Genomic DNA, 27,714 nt, shown 5'->3' with positions numbered 1-27,714 from the left:
TAAGGTAAGAGACACTTGTAATACACAGTGGATTCATTAACTGAATCCAAGACATTTAATGTATTGAACATAAGCTTAACTACTATACTAAAGAAGAACTTCCAAATCTATATACTTAGTCTCCAATACTGAACTCAGTATTTACCTACAGTCCATTTCCTCAGCCCACCTCTATTCAGCAAGAGGTTGCAAAGTAGAATAAGCAAATTTTCCCATCTTTTGTTCCTCCCATAGTCATCTTCCTTTGCAGTTTGAGGAGGTTCTTCATTTCTGTCAGCTAGAGGAAGCAAGTTATGTACATCTGCTTGCTGTAGTTTTGTATCTCATAGTAGATAAGAAGTTTCCTGGTGAATGGGGGAAAAAACTATAATTGGTCTCTAGCATGGTCTCACAATGTGCCTGCTTTCCAGTATATTCTGTTGTTTTGCCATGTTGGGTCATCCCGGTTGTACATTTTATTTGTTTATTTATTATCAACACTGGGAGACGGGGAAAAATTTGGTTCTTATTTTGATTTTAAAAAACTCTGAGAACTAAAATGGTTTGGGAGACTCCCGATATTATAGCCATTTTTGTTAAGAAAAATAATGTTGATGTCTGCACCAAGGCTCACCAACAGTATTTTCATGGGCTACTGGTGGTGCCTGAACCTTTGGTTAGTAACCATAGTATTAAGCTAATAATAAACCTGCTTGCTGTAATGCAAGTCTAATTGAGGGTGAGGCAAATCCCTTTCTGCTGACTTTGAATTAAAAAAAAAACTAAAATATGAATCACACTGGAGTATGATAAATTATGTGGTTTAAAACTAGGAAGATGTTGAGGCTATAGCAGGAAAACCTTTGCATTTTTGTGCCATCTGGTATTGTGCCTTTCCCTGCCCATCTCCCATAAATTCTGGCAGGAAAGATATTCCAGTCTACTAGTAACCAGTGTATTTCTCTTTTGCATCTGGGAAATCAGGCTTTCTTTAACCCTTTAACTGGGAAAGACATTCTTGACTTACTGCAGCTTTCTCCAACCTGGTATCTTCCAAATGCCCATGGTTCTCCAGCCAGAATAAATATCTATTGTTTTCTAGCCAGAATGGCCAAGTTGAAGATATCTGTTTGAAAGACTGTTCCTTGTTGAATTTAAATTTGTTTCCTTTTTAAAAGTGGGAGATCAAGAGTCCTGAAGTCTCTTATCCAAGTTTAGCAACTGACCACTTACACTCTTCCTCATGCATCTTGATAACAGATGCTGGGGTGCAATAAGGCTAGAGGACTTTTTTCTTGGTTGACCTATTGGGATGTGCTAACTTTAGGAGTCAGTATGCTATAGACTAAATCAGCATTTGGATTGATCCAGCAGAGCTCTGTTGTACTGCATTTCTGTTAAAGAATAATTATTTCTAAATGGCAATAATATGCAAGTTGAGTCCTGCTTTGCTCTTGTTTTCTCTCTTTACTCTTTGCCATAATACATAAGTGACCTGAAAAACCTCTGTTTAATAGTTCTATATTTCTACTTTTTATACAGTACATCCTGCTTTGGGACTGGCCAATTGTGAGAACTCAGTAGATTACCCCTACATGGAATAGATAGCTATTAATAAAAGCAGGTTCTTTTAGTGTGGAAAGTGGGAGAAAATAGCTTTTGACATTAAAATTCTTCTGTAAATTAAGATTAATTGTTGATGCCCCAAGTATTTTAGAATAGAATTCATTTTCTAAGAAGCAGTAACTGTGGTGGTGGTTTTTGTGGGAATAGTGGCAGAACAACAAAAACGTGATTTATTCTTAACTATAAACCTTTCACTTGAAGATGAAATAATACAAAGTGACTAGTATTTTCTTTTATCCTGGATGTCAGGAGGCAAATATCATTGTATAAAAATATAGAGAGAACATTCCAATAGGAATAAAAACTTCTAAAAATTAAGACATCTGATTGCTTTTCTTGGCAGAGAATCTTATTTATGTTCATTTTATTTTCTGAACTTTTTTTTTAGGTTAATTGCCCAGAAGTTAAACTTCTTTCTTATTGTGAGAACAGACTAATAATTCTTCCCAAAATATAGTCAGAGGTTGAGTTAGCTTTTATCATATTAAATGAAAAAAAAAGTCAGTGTCAATTTGAATATTTACCCAGTTATGAACAATTTTTTGAAGTGCTTCTTAAATTGAGGTATTTTATGCTGATTTTTATGAGGCACTCTAGATTTTTTAAAATCTGCAGAATTACAAAAAATAATTTTTAATTATTTCCTTTAAACTTCATGAGATTCGGCTGTTGCATTTTTGCTTCACCCATTACTTTATTTTATAGCTGCCAGGGAGATTGCATTTGAAAAATTTAAACTCTGTTCATCAGTCTTTTAAAAGCAAACATTGGAGCCATTGCCCAATTTAATGAGATCTTCTGTTACTTAATCCTATGACTTAATTCTATGACTTATGAGTTAACTAAATCTGTATAGATAAGTCTTTTAAAATGTATATTTTAGAAAGGCACATTTTTGGTGGACTTCTTGTGATCTGCTCTTGTTTTTGTAAATTCCGTGCCTGAATTAACCAGAGACACCATCTTAATTTATTTTAATCTGGTAGCCTAACAAATTAATCTACTAAAGACTACAAATCCCAGCAAACAGAATTCTGCAAAATGAAAATTCTTGTAAGTACAAGAATTTTCAAATTGTCTTTGTAGTGACTGGATCATTTGGCATGGAAACTGTCTTGCGTTGTAGCAAGCCACCTGAAGTCGTACTGGAATCACATGGCCTCTAAATCTTGATGATTGTGATGATTTGAACAACTTCATATTTTTCCTGATGGGAGTAAGCTTTTCTTCTCCTTAGTTATCCTGTACAGTTGCAAGGAGATTAGCAACATTGATTTTTGTTTTTTAAATGAGAAATTAAATAAAAAACAGAAGCAACAACTTTCAAAACATCTCTTCACAACTTTGCCAGAAGGGATGAGAGGAGCATGTGGTTTGAATCTTGCTAGGTCTTGTTCCCATTTCCATAAAGCAGCATTTTTCCTTCATGACCGCCAAGCGTATGGACTTAAACTCCCAAAATTCTCATCTATGGTCATGCTGGCTGCGGAATTCTGCAATTTAAAGTCCACATACATGGGAATGGTCAAGGTTGGGAAACACTGCCATAAAGTATAACATTCAAAAGCAGATGTACACGCTGCAGTTATGTGCCTGAGGATTAACCTGATTTGGCTGTGAATGGATTTGACTGTTTGTGAGCATGCTGACTGGAATTCTGGGAGCTGAAGTGCACACATCTTAAAGTTGCCAAGGTTGAGAAACACTGTGATACATCATGCTCACATCTGTTGAGTAAGGGATCGTGCTACTTCCCATTTCTCTATTCTTATGTTCCCACATCTCAGTCATCTTGCCGATAATGAAATTATTCAACTGTACTTTTCTCTCCCCACGCTGTATCTTTTGATCTTTTTCACTTTAGACCTTCCTGCTAGAACTGTCTGTCAGAAAGCCTGGGTCTCGTGTGTGACAGAAAGGTTAGAAGATATGGGGCATGCTGCTAGAAAAAGCGTCTGGGAATGGGAGTTAAGACTTTCTCACCTTCAATAACCCTTAAAGATCTGTGCCTTGACAGCAGGACACCCATCAGCATTGCCTCATATAAATTCCAGTACTTGAAAGGAACAGGCAGAGAAGATGGAGAGAATAGAAAATAAGAGGTTTGGAAGCCATATGCCACATTTACATTTGTGCACTTACTGGAAACCAGTTCTGAGTTGTTAGCATGGAGGGTGGGTGGGAATTTGACAGCTAAAACAGTGCAAAAAATAAAAAAAATGTAATCTGATAGAAGGTTAAGCAGAACAAATTCTTCCATGTAGTAGATATGCAGATCTAGGAACTGAATCAGTTTTTATTGTTTAGAAGACATTTCTCCTTCTTCCCTCCTTCCTGACATATGCAAATTGAAATGTAAGATTAAAGCCTGAAGTGACTATTAATGAAGCTGCAAAGCTGCTACTGTTACAGGGAAAGAAAAAGGAACAGGTTTAAAGGACTGAAATGTTGGTGTGAAAGAGAGTTTTTTGTTTCGGTCCGTGACAGAATCTGATAGCTCCCTAGCTGTTACCAATGAATCCCACATGGATAGATTGCATTGTTCTGTCACTGTGCTATCCACTTGTTGAAAGGCCGGCTTTCCTATCTTACCCTTTAATGAGCTCTGTAACCATAGCAACACCCACTGGCAAACAGTGATATTACAGTACCCCTGTTGTCTAGCCTATAACTTTCTTCTCTCCTCTTGGCACACTGACCTAGAATGCTGCCCTACATCTTAGCGGAATGTTTCTTTTTAATATTCCTCATTTGGGAACACTCAATCCCCACTAGGATGTTTCACTTGAGCGTTTGCTGTGTTGTGATACAAGAGATTGCTTTTCATTATTTTTTTCAAGCAAGTATTACTGGTTAATTCAAGTAAAAGCACTGTTTTCATGGGATTAACTCTTCGAGTCCACAGCCAGATGTGTACAGATATGATTGAAATAATTTGGTCACAGCAGCCCCTTACTGCTGAATACATGGTTTGTGTTTCTGTCATTTTTCCCTTACTTGATGTTACCTAAGTTGGTTGTCACCAAACATCAGAGAGTAACTTGCACACATTCATTGCTGAAATGAGTGGTGAGCTCTTATGAACATACAAGGGTTGAATGAAAAGTCATGCCACCAGTGTTATACATGGTCAACACATAGCAATACTGACACACTTGAAGCTCTGACATGTTCTTTTCATTAGTATGTGTTCTTTCACTTCAATTGGTAGGAAAGTACTGTGACAAAGTTTGTGTTATTGTTTGTGAAATGGAAGACTGCAGCGTGTATTATCAGTGAGTTGTAAGCCAAATACCATGATTAGATTTTTTTATTGCTAAAGAAATCCCTCCAACTAAAACTCACCACCAAATGGAGGTTGTTTAGGGTAATGACTATGTTGATGTGAGTACTGTGCATCAGTGGGCCAAAAGATGTAAAGATGGTGAACCAGGAAGACCTGATCTATGTGATCAAGAATGAAGTGGATGACCTGTGACAGCAACCGACAAATTTCACATGAGAAAGGATAATGAACTGATTGAGGACAATCAGCAGATCACTCAAAGGGAAACTGCTTTCTGGCTTGGCATTGCACAGGAACACGTGGACATCATTGATGTTCTTCGGTACTGAAAGTTTGTGCAAGATGGATTCCTAACATGCTGATGGCAGAGATGGGCTTCAAGAGTTGAAATTTGCAACAATTGTTGTCATGCAATGAGAATGAAGGTGATAAATTTCTTCACAGCATTATGGCAGTCAACAAAATATGGGCTCATGACCAGAAATGAAGTGTCAGTCCATGGAATATTATCACAAAACTTAACCTATGAAAAGAAATTTAAAAAGAGTTTTTGATATTTCAGCAGGAAAAGTCATGGTTACAGTTTTTTGAGATGCAGATGGTTTTATTCACATGGGTTTTCACTGTCAATTCAGAGTGCTACACTGTAACATTCAAAACTTTGAAACAACAATTAAACAGAGTTTGGAAGTGCAAGAAGGAAATTTTGCAGCAACATGACAGCCCTAGGCCTCGCACCTCAGAAGCTCCCAAAGAGGCAATTGTGAAGTAGGATCTCACAATCTTACACCATACAGTCTAGACTTGGTGCCATGTGACCACCTTTTCCCAAAATTGAAGGAATATGGGAATCTGTTTGACTCAAATGAAGAAGTAGAAAGGACTGTCAGGACCTGAGGCAAAGAGTGGAGTTCTTTCATGACGGCTTTAAGAAACTTGTCCATCCCTTTCAGAAGTGTGTAATGAATGGTGGTGATTATGTGAAGAACTAATTTTTTGTGTGCGTGTGTGTGCCTTCAAGTCAAAGTTGACTCCTGGTGACTGCCTGGACAAGTCCCTGCAGTTTTCTTGCCAAGATTTCGGAAGTGGTTTGCCATTGCTTCCGTCCTAGGGCCGAAAGTGAGTGACTGGCCCAAGTCACACAGCTGGCTTTGGGCCTAAGGTGGGACTAGAACTCACAGTCTCCTGGTTTCTAACCTTAACCACTACACTAAACTGCCCCTGCTGTTAAGGTATATCTCTTGATTATTGCCTTGCCATCTTTGTATATACGTGTTGGTTGTCTGAAATCAAACTGTGGTGTGCAGTCTTGGTTTGGTTGGCTCACAGAAAACATAGACTGCCAGTTTAGATATAACCAGACATTATTATTTGTACAAAAGCAAAAGTAGCTCATTAATGTAGATAACAAAGAAAATAATGCATGAACATGGGAATTAGGAATTAAGATGGGTCTACTCTATTTAATTGTCTGCCAGTGGAGATGATTTCCAATCTGATACAGTATGTCTGTGTTTTTTTTGGTTAAATATCTGTAGGATTGGATCTGTGTATGGTCAGAGTTAAGTTATTTTCCTTTTCATTGTGGCTGAAAGGTCTCATACACTGCATTCCACCCATTGTGGTTTGTAAACTTGGTGCATTGTTTATTCAATTTATAAGCCACCAAATCATAAGCAACCCTAAAGTTTAAAAATAAGTCATAAAAAAACCAAACAGAAAAAGTGTGGTTTAGCATGATATATATGTAGATCCAGTCACTATAATTTATTCTTCTAACCACTGGTAAAACAAACCAAGATTTAGTATGATAAGGCAATTCAGCCTCAAATGTTCTGTGGTCACTAAGCAAGTCATGTAGCTCTCAGCTTCTATCCATTTTTTAAAGTTGTGTGCATTTTGGTGTCTCTCAAACCTGGATAAACCTCCCTCTAAAGTTAGGATGACACATTTTTGTCTGCAGAAATAGTAAGGCTTTGGAAATAAGTTTGTTGTTTGAATATGCAGTAAATCTGCAATAAGTAATAAATAATTAAATAAGCGCCTTCTCTGCTGTAGTCCTGCCCTCTGGAATGAAGTTCCCCCTGAGATCTGGATGGCCCCCACCTTGACGACCTGGTTCTTTGCCCAGGCCTTTGGCAAGGGCGATTGAAGGCTCTTCTGGGTAATGTGGGTTTGCTTTGGTTATTCTCTGGTTTGTTCCATCTGTTGCCATCATTTGTTATTTGTTTTTATTATTGAATTATTTTATTCTGCATGTTTTAATCTGTGAACTGCCCAGAGTCGCTAGTCATTAGAAGTTAAATAAACAAACAAAAAATGTTACAGGTTTCACTTCATTGTTCCAATTGCTCCATTTCATTGGTCCACTCACAGTTTTTCACTGTCCAATAACCAGACAGTATTCCATGTCCATGGAACATGGAACATGATCAGTGGTCATTGGACTATTTGGAGAAAGAGTTTCCCCAAGGATTTTCTTTTGGTGCTAGGGAAACAAAACAAAACAAAAACCACTGATCTCAAACTGTTCTGTTTTAAATTGCCACTAGTTTGGTCCTGTTAAAAATTCCCTCCTCCCCTGCTTCTGGAGCATTGACTTCTTCCTGAGACTGAAGTTTGGCCCAAAGAGAGAAAACACCAACTTCTTTGGCAAGGTGATTTGCATGACATTAACCTTTCTTTGCTGTCAATTTTTTTTAAGCTCCTATTGACCTACTTAAGGATCTTATGACAAGATTAAATATTCCAGTGAGTTCCATGTACTACTTTTCTAAGCATTGCTATATATTTTCCATTTTCGTTTCTATGGAGATAATGATCAGAATTTTGCAAGCTTGTGGGTAACTCTTCTTAGCAATTTGAACTGGAGCTGTTCAGAAGAGGAACACTTACGGTGGACTTACGTTTTTCAGTGAAGTTGCTTGCATGAAAAATTTTCAGGAGCAAGCTCACCAAAGCTATAATTCCAGCTGTCAGCATTTGTTATAAATGCATAATTTTAGTGACTAATTTAACAGTACTTACTTGCTTACAGCTGAAGCTAAGCAAATTTACTCCATATTATTGATCCTGTTAGGTGAAGATGGACTAAGTTAGGTCAACATACTTTAACGATATGGACTTACTTAATTTAAAAAAAAGATTTAGTTTAAGTATGCATGTTCAATCATCTATTTATACACAGAGAACATAGTCCTATTTATTGGTTTATAAAATAGGAAAATATTGTTATAATTGCAAAGAAGCAGTTGGAATGTGGTAGAAAAATTTGATGGGCCCCTCAACTGTTCATATAAAAAATAAAATATATTTTGCAAAATTTACTCAAAGCATTTCTGAATTCTACAATTACATTTATGCACTTAAGCCACTAGAAGTTTTAGAACAAAACTATAAAGCAAATTATCTGAAAGCCTTGCTAAAACCATGAAAAGAACGTTGCTTAAGGGTGGCACTTGGCTATAATTTGTGATTTCAACTTTTTCTTGTGTTTATCTCAAAAGTGTAAGATTGTGTTTGTATACTCACTTTCCAGCGCACAATGACAGTGGACAGCATAATGTGGTTTTTAGTACATGTAAAAGCAGAGCCAATGCTGTGTGCTGTGATCTTACATTGACCTTACTTTCCTCATGCAGATTGCAGATGCATGGTTAGAATAACTATGTCTAGTACATGTCTAACTTAAGACATTAAGCACTGCAACTAGCCAATCAAGACTATTTACATTTAATTTTATTAAGATTCATGCCAGAGGTTGCATTCTTCCCTTGCATAGCTGTTAATCCTGCCAAGCTTTAACCATAACAAATCCAGTTTCTGTGAAATCTTGAGATATCCATAAAAGCTCCATGAAATCTGGATTATGTTGATGCCTGAAAGAATAAAGGTTTTTATTTGGCAAAGAATAAGAATTGAAAAATAAGAAAAAATAAGATTTTTTTTTCAAATCTTCCCTTCACATTTAAATTTGATATAATATGCAGTTTGTTCCAACATGCTGAGCTGCCAACTCTTCCTTCCAATCTTTTCAGACAGCCAGGACAAGAAAATATAATCAGGTAATTCAGTGGAGTACTTACAAGTAATAAAAATGGCACTACAAATATTGCAGGGTTCCCCAAACATTTTGGCTAATGGGTATCTTTGAAATTTTGATACCATGGAGTAAGTGGTCTCACAAAATGGGTACCATGTAAGTTTGTCCATTCACATCATGGCTGCTGTGGAACAGATGCCCAGTTACAGCAGTCTGGAGATTGCTAATGAAGACATCAGTGGGAACATCGGTGTCTATAGGCATCATGTTGGAATTCCTAGAGGTATATAGAATGTCACTTAGATAGATGTATTAGGAAAAGGCTTTGGATGTATTCCATTCTCTTAAGTGCCTTGGAAATGATGTTGATGTTATTTAATATAATGTGTTTCAGAACAGACAGCATAGATTATTTAGATGTGCCACTAGTGGTCCCAATGTGGGCTTTTTTTGGGAGCACAATTCTACTTAATCTAAACTTCTGAGCTTTATTGCCAGAAGAAATGAAACTGAAGTATCCGTGAAGTTGCTTGTATTCTTTCTTTCTCTTTTTAAAATCTCAGCACACTGGTGAGATTTAGACTGCAAGTTCTTTAGATACACTTCTACTGTTATAAAATGTTGGGAAAAATAGGTAAAAGGATTTGGGATTCTGTCAGTCAGGGCTGCAACTGGGGGGGGGGGAACCAGGGCATGTGCCCCATGTGCCGCTCTGGGGGGGCACCAAAATGAGCGCTGGGGGGTGCCAAAATGGGCACGGAATCCATGTTTGCCCCGGGTGACACAGACCCTAGTTGCGGGCCTGCTGTCAGTCAGCAGAATAATACTTTTAAAATTGAACAGTAGAGCCAAAGTCAGTGAAAGGGAAGAATACAACAATGAAAAGAACATGGCCAGATCTGGCTAGGTGCTTCAGAGAAAAAAACTTGCCCCCAAATTTCCCCAATGCATCCCTATGGATGAGGGAAAGTTCAGAATGAGGACAACTACTCTATTCTAACCCCCTTCCCTTCTTCTTCTCCTGTATAGTCACAAGACCCAGAATGGAAGGTATGTAGCCTGTTCATACGTACACATAAACGCATGATGACTCTTTGGTAAAGAGGTGGGGAAAAATCCAGAAGCTATGTTCTGTATATTTTCTCTACCTTGTTTCTTGCTTAGATTATTTTGTAAACCATTCTGATAATCAAAAGTAATAATATATCAATATCCCAAAACAAAGGCTGAAAATCTATGGGTTTATGATCAGATGGTCAAAGTGCATCCTGTTTGGGGAGGGTCCTTTTTAATAAACTCTATAAAGCAAAATGAGCTGATGAGAGAAGGGAGGTTTCTGCACCTATTGAAAGGATCACCGGAGTTTCAATTTTCAGCCTCACATTTTTTTATTGCTACCAAATCTACACTTCTTCACAGTGTTCTTGTTCTAGATATTGCCAGGGACTTGCCTGAAATTGAAAGTAATTTTTATCCAAGGCATGAATCTCACAGTCCTCTTAAGAATTATTGAGAGAAAAAGGACAAGATTAGAAGAATTCAAGCAAATGAACTGTTCCCCATTTAAAAACCCATTTATCTCCTAAGACTCCTTTTGTAATTTTTTTGTAAAGGTTAGTGAGGAGAGGTGGGTCTTTTTACTGAGCTTTCAGATGTCTGTTTACAAAACTGTCTCCTGCCTCCTTATCAGCCTGAGTATAAATCCTTACAATTAGGAAAGGTACAGGATCTTTATCCCTTGGTGCAACTCACTGCCCTGTATCTTACCATGGCTGATGACTGCTTTCAGCAAATCCCGGAGATCCACTGAAGCTTCTGCTCTAACTGGGCATGGCCTATGAATTGCTCTTAACTATGAAGAGTAATTTTAAGATCAAATTGGAGAATTGGAAAAACAACGCAGGTTGAGTTGGCAGCATTTCATTGGTAGAATTGGATCACTTGTGTTGGTAGTTGGGCCCTACTTTTTTTTCATTAAGTTTTGCATCATGGCACAATAATTGTATCAAGTTCACATCAGTAGAAGGTAAAATAATTTGAACCTTGTTCTCTTTATCTCACTGCTATTGTGAATTTAGTTTTACTCACCTCTTTTAATTGTAAATGTTGGAATTGGGTTTTTTTACCAGTATCAATGTTGGCAGTCTTTTAAATTAACCTAGGAGAGTTACCTAGTGAGTAGACTGCATGTAAACAGCAAAACATTTAACCAATGTGGTAGATAAAGAATAAAATAGAAATATCCACAGTCACATGTCCTAGCAAAGAAGTGTATCATGACAGTGTTCTGTCTCTAATACTCTTGGAACACAGGGTTGTAGAGCTTGTATAACACATTTGCATAAAACCAGTTTAAATTGTCATAGTTGGAAATAATCATTCTTATTTGGAGGCCTAAGCCTCTGTCAGAGTCCATACTCATTTTTAAAATCCAAGGCTTATTAGCATTATGCAGGAAGTTAAAAGGTATGCCTACTTTCTTGGTACTTGCTTGTATATGCATGTGCACAAATACATCCACTTTTAGATATTATACAAGATTGGTTGGTTCTTCCTCATCCCAGGAAAATTCAGGCATGCCTTTGAGCACAATTATTAGTTGTGTTTGCTCAGAATAATGAATTGCAATGCTCACCTTTTCGATAATCCTACTGAATTAAAACATTTTTAAAAAAATTGGGGTAGCAATTTCATAGCTTTCTATAGTGTAGATATTATATATTGAAATACAGTTTAATAGATAAAGACATTTCAGTAATAGTATTTCCCTATTCTTCTCCACTATTTATTTCAGAAAGTAGATACCTTGCATTTGTCCATGCTGTTTTTCTATTGGATTGTTTAACTGAGAAAGCAATGAAGAAATAGTTTATAACTGCTACTGCCTAACTTGATTATATGACTTAATGGCTCAGAGAGAGTTCATATGCTCTCCTATTTTCATCTTCTCTTTGAGTCAGAAATTGTGAACTCATTGATTTGTTGGGGAGAAAGAGTAAAATATTTGATGGTGTTATTAATGAAAATTTCCAAAGGAGGCTGGAGTGGCAGGGGACATTGTCTTATCCAATCATTTGTTCTGGCTTTTCTTTTTTTTAAGTTTAGAAGAACATTCTGTTATGGAGGAAAACATGGAATTACCACATGTGCCTTTTGATTGGTAGAGCTAAGAGTCTTCCATCTGCAATTTCCTTAAAAAGGTTTTCTCAGGACAAAAGGTTGAATAAAGATGGATGTAATTAATTACATTAATTCCTTGTGATAATGCAGGAGACCAGATTCCAGGACCACAAGTCATTCTGACTGATCTAACAGTGGGAAAGAGAATCAGTAGATTTATCACACAGTGCTAATGAATTATGTTGTTTAGTATCTTCCCCTTTAAAAAAAACACCAAGATACTGTGCTATAATCAGGGGGTATTCTAATTCAGTGTACAGGCTATTGAATGTTAATAACCTCTACCTTCCTTAGCAGATCAGCATCCAGCATTATGCCCTGGCTTTTAACTCTCTGAAAGTCGCATTTGGATAAGCTATGGAATGAAACCTGCTGTGTTTGATGGAACTGATCTTGGGAAAACTTTCTCACTGATGAGCTTCATCAACATGCCTACAGGCTCCAGAGGCTCTTTGATTGTTGAGGAATGCAAAGAAAGTTGCTGTTATCCCTGTGGCTAGAACAAATAAAAAACACAACATTTGCCTTTCACAGTCTCAGCAAGACAAAATGCTGAGATAATCAGCAGCCTTTTCGAATAAAAAGTAATATACCAATCAGAGTGAGAACTATGATTAGCAAAATTTCACATTTTAGAAAGTCGTAATATTAGTGAAGCTTGCTTAATGATGCCAGACTTACATCTATTCCATTGGCCTTGTGATGGAAACAGAAAGCTGTTGCTGAGCAAAGTTGAAAAGAAAATGCTAAGTTTACAGCTGTTGACACATTATGGGTGTTTTTCCCAACATGGACCTTCCAAAGAGGTTGGTCTGCCTTACAGATCCTCAGTCAACATAGGTAATAAGCAAGTTGACTGGGGATTCTGTAGTTAGTCCGTACACATAAGGGACAAATGTTAGGGAAAGTTCCATTACTATATACTGTAATTGTATAGTCTTTTGTATAGATTGTATAAAACAGTAAGGTCTCCTTGAGAAAATAGGTCCATGTAGCTTTCTTAGCAACAGTATGAAATATGTTTGCCATAAGGTCTTCCATAATTTTTTGTCTTCCCATTCTAACTTACTACCTGGTGCCCTGTAGAGATTTCTCATCTAAATACTACTAACAACTGGCTTAGTTCTTGTTAGTAGAAGTTAGTCAGTTTTTCTTAGGGGCAGTCAGGTGCTACTACCTGCTGAGACATAGATTGTAGATGGGAAGGGGAAAAAGACCTAGAAGCGTGAGATATTTTAAATGGCCCCTTTCCATATGATTGAACTTCAACTCCCAGAATTCCCCAGCTAGTGTGAACATTGGTGAAAGTTCTGCGATTTGGAGACTGTTCATTTAGCTAGCATTTAGTCTGGGGAAAGTAGCCCAGGATGATTAGCTAATAGGACTATGTAGCACTTCAGACGCAAAGGCAAAAAGATAATTTGTAATGTACAAGAAATAAAAATAGCATACGTCCAGAAGTCCTAACAGTCAGGAATCATGCTGAGACGAGGAGTAGGTCTCCAGTGTTTTTTTACTGCTACATAAAACAGAATCCTAACAAACTCAAGAAACGTGGGAAAAACCCAGACAGATAAACCCCAAAAGTTAAGGCGGGTCTGATCTGTGTCTCTTTGAATGGCTGCTTAATTCCTCAGTACTACGCATGCGTTTTCCCCCCTGGATAGAGGCCCCCTCCTGCTCGCCATCAGTACTCATGACACCTATGTCTTTTTCTGAGATGATGCAGCTGTCTTCCGCAGCAGCAGTGGTGGGAATGTAGGAAAACCTTTTTGCCTTCAAATCTGAAGTGATGTATAATCCTGTTAAACCTTTTGTAGAATGCATTACAAGTCTTAGAAAATGAGAAGCCGTCTTGATGATGACATGATACTGTGAAAGACATTGATCAAGTGTTACTATGCTGATTATATGCCATAGCTTAGCACAGAGGTGAGGAAGTGAATCTAGCCCAAAGGTCAGATTTTTTCCCATCATACAAAGGTAGGCTGAATGTTAGAAGAAGGTGGAGTTCCCCCTTCCAGAAATCCCATTCTCCACAGTCCATCCTCTGACCTATATGGTACATATGGATGTAGAATGGATTTTGCTATACAGATAAGACTAGGAACCATTTTTTTCATTTCGTCTACCTGGAAATTCCATAGCCTTTCATGCCACAAACTATCATTAATGCTAATCTGACTTTCCCTTTAATCATTCTTTGTATTTCTTCTTTCCTCTTTTCCCTTGCTAAGAGGTCCCGTGTTATCCCGTAGGAAAAGGTTTTCTTTGAAAATGTGCATATGTACTTTTTTGCCTAAGACATAACAGAAAGAAGAAATGCTGAGAGGTAAAAATAATTCAGTTGATGTATGAATCTGGCCAAGTCAAATACTATCACTTTTGTGGGTATGGGGGATCTCAAATATGAAACACAATAACACTGGGGTAAACCCCTCTGAATTTTCACATTTGGTAACTTCTGCTTTATTGCTTTCCCCTCTTTACTTTTAGCTGATCTAAGCTTAACTTTTTCTTTTTGTTTTTTGTCTCTCAGAAAAGTAGGAAAGAAGACAACAGCCTTATTAAACTAAAAGTCACAAAAAGGAATAGGCAGAAAGAATAAGCTTATCTCAGCTGCATGTGCTATATGTGTATAGCTGACATGTTTTTATGGATAGCCAGCCTGATAAAGAGTGGTGGGTAGAGAAACAATCCTTCTATTTTTATGGTTTGACAGAATTAGAAGGAAGCATTTAATTCTAATATACACGACTAATCTAATTCATGTATAATTTTCATATTTATGACAATATTGCCTGGCTACCTTTAATGTATCAAGGATAATAGAGATATTTTGATGCATTAATAAAAAATGAAATAATCATGAAAACCAGTTTCAGAAATTTAGGATGAAGCTTGTAAAATATGGTCATATGGAGGTTTCTATGTTATATATGTTAAATCTTGTGCTTTGGAGAAACAGTTAACCTTATTCTGATAATGTATGTTACACCGAGATGAACATGTATAGAAGAATCTGGGAAGATACTTACATTTCGAACCAACAGCAGTAGTTTTCAGACTCCCAATAGCATGTGCTGTCTTCCACTGGAAATAAAATAACAATACCAAAGTAATATAGCTATTTTTAAACAACATTCATAGATGGGGTGTATGATTGCAAACAAACCTTTGTAATCCTAAACATAGGGATCAACAGTGGGATGTCTGTGACTGCCAGGAAACCTGCAGAACACCTGGAGAGCATAATTGAAATTGCATCATTGTTCAGTGGAACCTGGTGCCTGAAGAGATTTCTGATCCCACTATATATATTTTGTTGAGCCCTTCATCCGATCAAAATACCTACATACAGGGATCACCATGCTGTATAGGATCTGTTCAGTAATGGAAAATGGTTTGCATAAAAAGAGACCACTACACAAAATTTGAAAATACTATTTTCAGACTTTATTGAAATTGTTAAGTAGTGGTATTATTTAAAAACCATTTCTCTGTAAGTATTTTATAAACTCTTTCCAGTTGAATAAGGCAAGTGTTGTTTTTTATGGTCCAGCTCAGACTTGGCAAAAATGCACCTATTTGTATGCAAACTCTTTTGGATCAATAACATGTATTTCAGTTACGAAATAGAGGCTTTGACATACCAGCTCGATCTGTGTAAAAAGTCTTTTTGTATAAGAATCTTTACAGATGCTGGACTGGTGCTTCTGTTACTCATGAATGGACTCCTCTGGATAGCCTTGGGCAATTGTATTTTATCTTTGCTTGCTTCCCAGGGACCTCACACAAGAGTTCTTAGGGAAAATGAGTTATTTTAGTGTACTCTGTACAGTAAAACATCGGACAAATTATGTAAGATTGCTTTTCCTTAAGACATACGTTTTTTTATGTATCTAGAAAACCAGAGTTGGAATGAAATCAGGGAGAACTAACTTGTTGATGCTCAAATAGATTTTTATAATTTAGAGCTGGAATAAACACTAGCTGCAATAGTATGATGCTTTTTTTAAATTATTTTTGTTGTTTTTTAAGAATTGGACCCTGCAAGTCTATTTAAAATACAACATTTGGATCAAGAATATTCTTTTTACCTTGCAAACATATGAATTTCCATCACTTTGGGGTTTGATTTTTTGCAGGTGATTAATACTGTTATTTTTATTATTCTTTCAATTGTTCATATTAAATTGCAGGGCATATTATTATTATTTTTTAAACAGTTCATACCAAATTGCAGGGTATGACTTCCTTCAAATGTAATTGGACATCAAAGAATAATATAAAATATTAGCTGATGATTAGGTGATAGTTGGTTATAGTTTTGCAAAAAAGTACAAAAGAGAAATATTTGGAAAATGATTTTTTTTCATCTCAGAATCAATGGGAATTGGGTCTTAAATGAGTAGATTCAGCGTAGAAGCAGAATAAATTATGTTGATTTGGCTTGCAGTATAGAAACACATACACAGTGTGAAAGCTTTTTTCCTGCTGAGGGGAAAGCAAGTGAGTTTTATAAAAGTCTAGCCAGACTTCATTAACTTTTGGTACATCCAGAGTCTTGTAGGTGTTTGAAGCTTTAACTGTGCTCTGTTCAGGAGTGGAGGAACTCTACATTTTAACTGGACCAATAGTGATAGTGGATGCCCCTTCAGATGCATATTTGATACATATATCAGTTCTTTAATGAGAATAGATTTCTACCACTATTCTGTTCATTGATAGGACAAGAGACTCTTCTCCCAATAGGCAGATCATTATGTTTATGCAGTTTCTTAAAGTTTTTTGTGTTGTATACATATGTCATAATTACTTTCTGCTTGTTCAAGTTTATTTTGCAGAAAGCATGTGTGCATGTGTGTAAATGTAAAAGTAACTAGATGAAATAGCTTTTAAATACATCTTAAGGGTCCAAATGCTGATTGATGCAACTGTCTGTTTTGCCATATATCACAAAAGGACTAGTCACCTTATATTGCTCAAATATAAATTCCATAATTAGTTCATTGCTCAAGTCAAGTTTAAGAGTCCTATTTCTGCTTGGGGAGCAATAAAATGCAAATGCCATTTATCAATCCCTCTATCAAATATATAGCACAGATAAATTAAACGATCAAGCAATATTAAATCAATTATTTTTACAATTTTCATTGATTTTCCATTTTCCTTTCTTATTTGTAAATTTGGACTAAAAGGTTCTGTTCTAATCTCAGAACATGTGACAACCAGTAATTACTACTGTCCGCAATTTGGAGGTTTGTACCCTGGGCATTTCAGTTCGTTTCTGTGAGATATTAAATAATGTGAAAAATAAAAGTGATCATTTTCACCCACGATAAGCAGGATTTCAGTGAGGCAAAGGGAAATTATGGTACTAGTTAAATTGGCATGTAGTAATCCGAAGTCTAGTTTTGTATGTTCCAGGAAGATTCCAGGGGAAAGATGGATGGTTTAAAACAGACACGTAAGATCCTACTGAATATCTTTCAAAAAACTATAGATTAATGCTGTGTTTAAAAAAAATGAAATAGAGTTGTCTATACTGCATATGCATGAAAATATCTAGGCTTTCAAAAAGTTGGTAAGGCAAAGTCTTTTAAATATTATGCAATATTTGAATGAGAGGAATTTTTTTTAAGTGCAAATATATATTGAAAGGGTCAGCAAACCTGTATTCCTTATGTATATTACTGTTTGGGACAAAGGATACACTTAATGAACTATACTGCAAATGAGACAGTTTTGATTCGCTTACTGGTTTCTTAAGCATGGAGTTTTGCAAAAACAGCACATAGATTTGCATATAGGTGAATATATGCAGCATCAGCTATTTTCTCAGCGTGAAAATGTATCAGTGGACAGACAGCAATGCATATTTTGGAGGCTTAGTTATTTCCCAATTTAACAGATTCTTCACTGCTCGCCAGTAAATATGATTTTTTCAAGTAATAACAGTATCTTTTGAAATATTTTTGAAAGGAAACTTTGGCATGACTCCCATTCTGTTTTGTCATGGGTAGCAGCAGTCTACAGAATGTTGGTTTGGTTTAATAGCCAGCTATTATTTTCAGCCATCACCAGTCGTCTTTTCCTGAATCTTTTGGCATGGATGAAAGGCAAAGCCTAATTTTAGTTGTGTAGCTTAAGGAAAAGTGAAATAACGCGGGAAGAACCTCCTGCTGCTTGAAAGTTAATCTAGCAGTGGAAATGAAGTTTTCACAATAGGAACTGTGAAGTAGATATTGTCCTGTTTGCTAGATGATTAGCAGGGGATTGTGGTGTGCCAGGAGTTTCATTTAGGGGCAAGACAGGCCTTCCCTTAATGCTTCAAGCATGCATACCACAAGGCTCTCATAACTTAGTGTCTTTCAATATGTTAGGATTTCTATTCCAATTATTCCCAGTTGGAATGGTCAAACAGAAAGTGTGCCTTACTTTCCCTGAACAACTGGAGGCTTGTGATTACAGTATGAATAAGTTACAAGCCACAAACATGTTCATTTTGAATCTATAACTTCCCTTTAGTTTTTAAACTTCTTATAAAGTTATGCTGCCTCTGCCACTTTTGTTGTGGTGAAGATAATTGGAACTTCGAAAACTTGCCTTCTATAAATTTCCTTTCTTCATTTATCCTAAAATGTTACTATTTTGTATTATTTAAAATGTCACTATTGTCTTTGTGTTATTTTTGCAGTTTCATACTAAACAGCAGGTTCTTGCCCTTCAGTTAGTTATTCTCCTGAAATCTGAAGTGGTAATACTACATTGTGAGTTTTTATCAATAGAGATTTCTTGATATTGTCTGTGAATCTGCCTATTCATTGGGACACAGGACACACTAATTTAATAGCAGCAACTGTTTGGAAATACATTTTTTGCATTCGCTTTTTTCAATGCATAGAAATGTTGGACTGAAAAACTGCTGAAATCTTGCTTATATCAGAAGTGGGTGATGTTAAGTTTTTTCCTTTGAAAAGGGTTCTATAAATATACTTGTTTTGTTCAATCATAACTGAGAGGAAGCACCTTCAGGATTACTGTTTAAGGCTGTCACTGACCTTGCATGCTGTCCTCTCCTTCCACTTTCCATTGTGGAACTTACAAGCAGTATCTGTAAGAGAGCAGCTGGTACTCTAAAGGCAATTTGTCATGTAGCTGGGACTTGAAATATCATTGCTGTTCCTTGATTGGGCTGATAAGTAATTCTCCATGTGCATCTGCAATTCCACAGCTGCTTCCTCCTTATTGGAATCTTGCTTTCTCAGCCAGTTTAATGGATTTTTCTTTCTGCACCCATGGTCTTGTTTGGTTGAATATTTTACAATACAGTTACTGATTCAGTTTCTGCATTTTTCTCTGTCTTGGGTTTATGGAATATAACATAAGCTTTTGTCCAAATGTTAATGAATGTACTGTCTTATGTATCAGTTAAACTTATTTCCAACTTTTTATCATTTCCTTTCTCAAGTCATTAAACCATGCATGTTAATTCAGTTTGAAATATTCATTTGTGTAAAGAAAGAGAATCGGGATGTTCTCCATTCCATTCCATTCCATTCCATTCCATTGCTTTGATGGCAATTAAATGCCTTAGCAGTCTCTTTCAAGATTTGGAGTTGCATCCAGGAATGCCCTACCATGATGCAGAGTGAGAAATCACCTTGGATAATTGATACTGGAAGGCATTAGGTGCAGCACCCTAGTTTTCTCATGCTGGGAGCAGAATTGTTATGACACACAAACTGTCTAACTTTCTCAAGACTGACCTGTCGCCTTCAGGTATGCTGGAGAGTGCCAGCTTATCATATAATTTGCTTAGCTTGCTCACAGAGCCCATCAACTATGTAGCTTTGAGCTCACCATGAATATGATGTCTGCATGTGCATCAATGGTTGTTACTTTCTCTTTCACAAGCTCACTGACATTTGTACGTTGTTGACATCACAGTTGAAGCCACATGGTAGTTAACTCAAAATAATTTTAAACAAATCATATTGAAATTGAATTAATTTAAAAGAGAACACAGCAAAAGGGAGACATGAGTCGTCCAAGACTGACTACCCTCTCTGTGGATGCTACACTACCTTGTCTGTGCTTTTGTAACTGGCTTCAACCTCAGAAACATGGCCATATAGTCTAGGTACAGAATACAGTCCTATTGTCCTAACAGCCAGGAACCACGCTGAGACAAGGAACAGGTCTCTAGTGTTTTATTGCTGCTACATAACAGGAAAATCCTAACAAACTGAAGAAGTGTGGGAAAAACCCAGACATATAAACCCCAAAGGTTAAGGCGGGCCCAATCTGTGTCTCTTGGAATGGCTACCTAATTCCTCAGTGCTACGCATGCGCTTTACAGTCTGGATGGGAGCCCCCTGCTCGCCATCCTTACTCATGACACCTATCCACCTGCTTGTTTTGCTGTCTATATATTGACTACTGGTAGGCACCTTCCAGCTCTACATCTAAAGGCCTGGCTATCAGAAGCTATACTTCTGTTTGAAGAGCTATCCAACCTAAGTTCAGATTAACAACAATCTAAGAAAAGAGTGCAGATGGCTTCAAGTTGCTTATCACTAGACAGCATACTAGGCAGGCAGATGGAATGACTTAAACAGGTGGGATGATCTGGAAGTAGGTAGTCCCTAAGCTATCTTGGACCTAAAACCATGTAGGACTTTATAGTTTATTATCACTTTGAATAATTCTGGAAGTAAGCAAACATTCCAATATTTATTATTAAATATTAATACTATACCTTAAATATTTAAGTAGTGGTTAGTGGTTGGAAAAAAAAAGAATGGAAGGGAAGGGGAGAAAAGTGTCATCAGAATTTTCCTTCACAATGTTTTTACTTATGTTCTACTTTTCATTTTGTCTTTTGTATCTTTATTCTTTATCTTTTTGTACTCTTTAAGGTTATGCAATATAATTTAAAAAATATACTTTGTGGACTATAAATTATTTTCTTGCTAAATTTACCCCCCCCTGCCAATTAAACAAACTGCCCTTTTCATAAAAAAGGATTTAAAAAGGAGGTTGTTACTTGTATCCACAAATTCAGTGATGTGATATTTCTCCTTGTAATATTGCAAATTTAGGGGGGCGGGGTCATTAACTGATTGCTTTTGCTTACAGTGTATAAATAGCACACTGCTAAATATCAAACGTGGCTTTTTTCCTTTTTTTAAAAAAATATGATTGATTGGAGTTTAATTTCTTTTCCAGTAATTGCAGGTTTTCGAGGAACTATCCCTCATGGCTTATCTCTGGAGATTGGAGACACTGTTCAAATACTAGAAAAATGTGATGGTAAGTGTTGAAAAAAGCAAGCAACTGTCACTTGACAAGAGACTTCAAAATCAATTCACCTAATTATGCTAAAGAAAAATACAAATGTTTGCTAAGGATGAAAGCCTATTTAATAAAAAAAAATAGCCAAATTTAATTCTCAATGAGAAAAAGGCTATTAAAATCAGAGATACTTGTATAACAGTAAAATTTATCTGGTCCAAAATATCTCAGATTAATCTAGCCAGTCGGTTGCTGTAAAAAGGCAGCTCTGATTGCAAGGAAATAATTATTCTGTATATGGTAATATATTTTTAGTTTTAGCAATAACTATTCATTAAGACCTGATTGGCATATACATGAGTGCTTGCTTCTTTACAATGAGCTATTAATCTCTTTCCTCCAGAAGATTAGATTATGTGTATTGAATGAAGTATCAGTATAGTTCATAAGATTGTGTTAGGTTGACAGTTACTGCATGGGGATACATGCATGTGTATGTTGTAGTGAGATATGGGGCAGAAAATAGAGGGCTGTAGAAATACCATAATACTCTGGAGTTCTTTTATAGGGTTTTGCTAAGCCTTTGTCACATGCATGCGCAGACAGCTAGGAGCAGCTTCTGAAGCAGAGATGAAGGTTTCAGGAGCGACACAGTTGCTTTAATAGTTTGAAAAGTCTTGTACAGTCCTACAATTTGATCTCTTTAATTCAGTGTTTAACAGTTAAGGAAGGAAAATAGGCATGCGTGCTCATATTTAGTGGCTAGGAATAGAGAAATCCTGTCCTAGTTAACCTTGGGGTAATCATTTACACTCAGTTTAATATGCCTCTCAGTTGAGGATTAAGTAATCAGAATAATATCAATATAAATGTAGCTTGGGAAAAAAGCAAGATATACATTCTATATATTAAAATATATTTTCAAACACTTATTTTTGCATCATTTTACACTGCTCAGGGTCATATAGACATAATGACTATAATGTGATTGGTGAGCCACAGCTGTATGTAGTTTGATGTGTTGACTTATATATTTCATTTTTTGTTGATACGATTTTTGTTTAATTTGCTATATTGTTTGGAGGATTATTTGATGTATGCTGGTTCAAGTTGTGGTTATGCAGGATGGGCAAGTATATACATCTACTAAATACCAGTGCTGAAAGTACATTTTTGGCGTTTATTGTTGTCTAAGTGTGGTGTCATAACATGTGGTGGTTGAAAATATACAGTAGCAACATTATTCTTTATGCAGAAATGCTATTGAAAGATATGAATCTTGTCTCTTTGTAACTGATGGTACAGTAGTAGTATCATATGAATACACCTGCCTATTTTTGTTATTTTTGGAAGATGCATACAGGTAAATTTTCATATTAAACTTATATAGAAGTTGAAATATTGTTGTATTTCTGTTGTATTTTTCTTTTAATAAATTGGTTTTTACCCAGAGTCATTTGGGAGTCAGGCAACCTATAAATAAGGTAAAATAAAATAAAATAATAAAATATTTCTTTACAGGGTGGTACAGAGGATTTGCCTTAAAAAACCCAAATCTCAAGGTAAAATAACTTTTGTTTCTAAATTAAAATACATGTAAAACCTTGTTGAGGTATTTATAAAAGTACTGTTTATTGAACAGTCGTACAAAATGTATGGCAACTGGGATAATTAGCGTATTTGACAAGACTCTTTAAACATAAAGGGAAGCTGTAGATCACTGTGGACTATGCTAGATGCAGTAAGAAAAGCCTAACTCTGCATGTGTCTCCCAACTCCATTGTTGCAGCACCTAGAACCCTTCAGGTCTCCTGTTGGATTTTAGCCATGAATACTCAGTTCATGTAGTGCAATTTTTCATGTTGTGCATGTTTTACAAAATAAGGCCCAAATAAAGCTATTGAGGAATACTGTGAAACCCTCCCCACTCAAAATAGAAAATTTCATCCTTTTTACCATTGGTTATGTCAGTACACGTCCACCACATTCTTGCTTGGAAGTCTGATTTTATAAAGATGTGGGCTCCAGTCTCATCTGCTATCTATCCTTAAGTTAAAGTGAGGTTGGCCATATATCCCAGAATGGATGCCATGCTACTTGAGACATCTTTAAATGGTGCCCACTCACTTTTAAAATTGAAAATGAGTGAAATAATCAAATTTTATAAAATTTCACACATGAAGAGACAAATCCACCAAATGATAGGGAGAATGTGGAAATGAAGCAACCTTTTTCTCTAGCTGTAACTCCAGCCAGTTACAGCTAGAATAACAGTATAATGCAGTTCATTATTGAGTGAGAAGATGTGGCATCAGCTATTGCAGATCCTGTCTCTAGGGAGCAGGGGAAAAGGGGATGAAATATGCTAAGCATTTAAACTCTAGAAAAAAGTAGTTTATTGCAGTAAATAATTGTAAGGTATTTGGGAAAGCAGATTATAAATGGCTGCAAGAAGGCCTTCAGAGCAAAAAAAGATTCCAGAAAGATTCTGGATTTTTTCTTTCTTTCTCAGCTTTATGAGCAGTGTTTAAGCTGCAAATGAGAACTTCTGTTCTGGGGTACTTAAGTGTTGCTGTTGCTTCAAAGCTAAACTTGAAAATTTGACTGATCACATTCTCAGACATCATTTGTTCCATCCCTACAATAGCTACTAAAAATAAATGTATAAGTGCTTTCAAAATTTTGTTTATCCAGGCATTTTTCATATCTCTTGGACTGTCTGAATAAAGTTGCACATTGTTTACTGTGTAGAAAGTATTGACCTTTTAAAAAATATACATGTTTAAATTACTTTTGATGGTTCGTTGTATTTATTAAACTTTGTTTTTTTCAGGGTATCTTCCCATCCAGCTTTATTCACTTGAAAAATGCATGTGTTAAGAACAAAGGGTAGGTGGAAATTCTGAAGCCCTAAATTTTAGCAAAAGATAAGGGAAAGGTTTGGGATCTTACAGTATTCCTGATGGAGAGACAATATCATATTTAATGTGACAGATAAAGGATTAATTATATGGGGAATAATTTTTCTATATTTAATTAAATTACTTCTTATATTTTAATGAAGTCAAATGTTATTTTTTTTTAACCTGACCCCATTACTTTTTTAAGCATGTCATTTGTAGATGTCATGAGTAATGATGGCGAGCAGGAAGGGGCTCCCATCCAGGGTGGAAAACGCATGCGTAGTACTGAGGAATTAAGCAGCCATTCAAAGAGACACAGATAAGGCCCGCCTTAGCTTTTGGGGTTTATATGTCTGGGTTTTTCCCACGCTTATTCAGTTTGTTAGGATTCTGTTTATGTAGCAGTAATAAACACTAGAGAACTACTCCTCGTCTCAGTGTGATTCCCACTGTTAGGACAGTAGGGCTCTGGGCCCCAAATGGTTGCATACCATTGATGTACTGGGTGCAGTGAGTACTTGTTCCTTAGTTGTCATCTAATAGCCTCTTTAATACATTCTTAAATATTTGTTGATTATGCCATTAATTGGCTAGTTGAAGAAAATTCCATATTCAATTACCCAAGTCAATTTGAATGCTTTGTTTTAATTGAATAAAAATGTTACTATGGATGTTGGACACCTTTTTCTTCTGATTTTAACAGGCAGTTTGAAATTATTGTTCCAACTGAAGATTCTGTTATCACAGAGATGACATCCACCTTAAGAGACTGGGGGACAATGTGGAAACAGCTTTATGTGGTAAATAGATCATATTATTTTTCTATAGACAATATGCTATATTGGTGCATCCTGCTTTCTGCAATATGTTCACAATATTTTATAACAGAATATGGCACAAAAGAAAACAATGTAATCTTATCTGTGCTGAAGAAGAAACATGCAATATGTAATATCGATAGAATGCATAACAATGGCAAAAGGCAACCATTATAAGATCTTTTAAAGAGCTTTAGAGTACAGCAAAATAAGTTTCAGATTCAAGGGCTGGAAGAAAAGGCTGAGAATGCCCTTTGCATAGATGGTGATCAATAACTATCATTAAATATCAGAGCTTTCTCCATGATTCTTTGGGGATCCAACTTTTAAAAAAAATCCATTTTTTAAAAAATAATTTTCTTTCAGAAAAGATTATGCCTTGTCTAGGAATTTTTAGGGGAAGGGATAGTCAAGATAAATTTCTTAAGAGGTATAACTAAAACATTTATTCATGTGTTAATATTTTTGATGTGGGATTAGTTTACTGGTTTTCTTACTTCAGTGGTAACATTGGATGGGATATATAGCTCCACTCTGTTTTACCCACTCCTTTAAAATGTGTCAGGAACCAATAAATGAATAAATTGTAACCTTTTATTAGAATGTTGTTTTTGTCAACAGGGATGTTTTGATCACCCTCCTTATTCAGAGTTTCTAAATCCAGGCCTTAATCCAAAGATACATAGAAGTTTAAGTACATACATGCACACACACACATTCCTTACAGTAGATTTTTGCATTTAGCTCCTGTCCAAACAAATTTCCAGATTGTTTATTAAAAGTACTCTAACTTTAGAAAGCAGTTCACAAGGTGAATTATGAATGCTTCTATAGGTAGTTGCTGGCAGCAACCTGAAGGTGGGAAGTTGTTAGTGACCTGATGGTGGTATGAGAGGAGTAAGGAGGGCTCCTGGATTGACCTCTGATTTCTATAACAAGTAGTGGTTGCAGTGAAAGCAGTCTTCAGTTTTTTGGGGAATAGCATGTATATTTTTAGTCCAGAAAGCAAAACTGAAAATGCCACCATAATGATCACCATCCATATGTGAATAATACACATGGGTTTTTATCAATATTTTATGTGATAGTATGATAACCATTTCTTCCATTGATTTGGATGATTAGAGACATTTTGAAGTTGCCAGTGCCTGAGATTATATGTAGAAGAAGATAAGGTCATGCCTATAGATCAAACCGTTTATATGCAGCCATTTGGTGTGACATTGTGGAAAATGCAAATTTCTTTGCAAAATAGTACAATAGTTATCTCAAAGATACTGGCTGCATCTGGGCTGTGCCTGGGAGACTGTATATTGGTTCAGTCTTAAGGCTGAGATTGAGTTGCTGCAATCACAATAATCTGCCCCCATCCCTTGACTGCTGTTAAACTAGAAATAATGCTAGATTTTTATCAAAGTGTTCTCAGTCAAGAGCTTATAATTTAAACTGTCTCACTTTTGAAGAGATGCTAGACATGTGAACATAGTAATGAACCCAAGGTACTAATATGTTTATCCACTTTCAAAGAACAAAGAAATGTAGAAGGATGCCTTATTCCATTGTTACATCAGTTATTTATCTAGCTTGGCATTCACTATATTGGCTCAGTTCCAAGCAGGAGTCGTTCCCAGCTCTTCTTTCATACAGACTTTATTTAGTACCTTTTACCTTCAAGGCATGTGCTGTTCCTCTGAACCGTGAGCTGAGAAATACGTTATTTTTATTTGCCATTGAAGGTTGTGGTGTTTAAAATACTTGTGATCCCCTATAATAATTTGATCTCTCCAGAAGTAAATGAATGAGGGGTAAGTTTTTAAGGTAGTGAGGAGGAAAGGGGGGGGGGAAAGGGCCTTACTTGTGGAATAGCCTGCCTTTTATTTGCATAAGAATAAACTCATTATGTTTTTTTTAAAGAAAATTTTAACTTAGTTTGAATATTTCCATCTCAACAAGCATGATTTTCCCTATTTCCTCGGTTATACTTCTTAATTTCTGGAACAGCAACAGTTTTGAATAAACTACATGATTTTGATAATCTGAGAACTAGCTTCTGTATTTGACAGAGAAATGAAGGTGATCTATTTCACCGACTGTGGCATATAATGAATGAAATCCTAGATCTGCGACGGCAGGTGCTTGTGGGCCATCTGACCCATGATCGGATGAAGGATGTCAAAAGGCACATTACTGCTCGCTTGGACTGGGGCAATGAGTGAGTAAGATTCAGTTGATAAAACTGTTTACGTTGGTTGTCATTCGTTGCTGTTCTAGTGTTTATAGCAAGATGACAAAAAGGTAGCTGATTTTTCTGAGAGGTGGTAGCATGTTCCAAATGGGCTATGACATGAAGAATAGGCAGCTTTTCTGTAAGGTTTAAAAAACCTTTATTGATGTCCTTAGACTGTTTGTACTCAATAAACAGACTATTTCTAGTAAAACCTCTTGTTTAAGTGGAAGACAATTCTTTACTTGCCAAAGGGACAGTTCCAGTGCTCTGTCCTCTATTTCAGACAATTCTGTAGGAGCTCAGAAGAGGTTTGTCTTGAATTGTGAAAGCAAACGATAAGGAAAGCCCTGTGG

General features: G+C 36.2%; 1 protein-coding gene across 1 annotated transcript in view; it reads left to right on the top strand.

The window, feature by feature from the left end:
- DOCK4 (dedicator of cytokinesis 4) overlaps positions 1-27,714 on the top strand; it is a 231,448-nt gene that overhangs the window by 65,355 nt on the left and 138,379 nt on the right. The window contains exons 2-6 of the mRNA XM_063309433.1: positions 21,348-21,431; positions 22,935-22,975; positions 24,247-24,302; positions 25,020-25,116; positions 27,198-27,346. Of these exons, the coding sequence (XP_063165503.1) occupies positions 21,348-21,431; positions 22,935-22,975; positions 24,247-24,302; positions 25,020-25,116; positions 27,198-27,346 (427 nt within the window). The remainder of the gene's footprint in view (positions 1-21,347; positions 21,432-22,934; positions 22,976-24,246; positions 24,303-25,019; positions 25,117-27,197; positions 27,347-27,714) is intronic.

The sequence above is a fragment of the Candoia aspera genome, chromosome 7 (assembly GCF_035149785.1).
Source record: "Candoia aspera isolate rCanAsp1 chromosome 7, rCanAsp1.hap2, whole genome shotgun sequence".
Taxonomy (NCBI): domain Eukaryota; kingdom Metazoa; phylum Chordata; class Lepidosauria; order Squamata; family Boidae; genus Candoia; species Candoia aspera.
The sequence above is the reverse complement of the archived record's forward strand: the minus strand, read 5'-3'. Positions and strand labels throughout refer to the sequence as shown.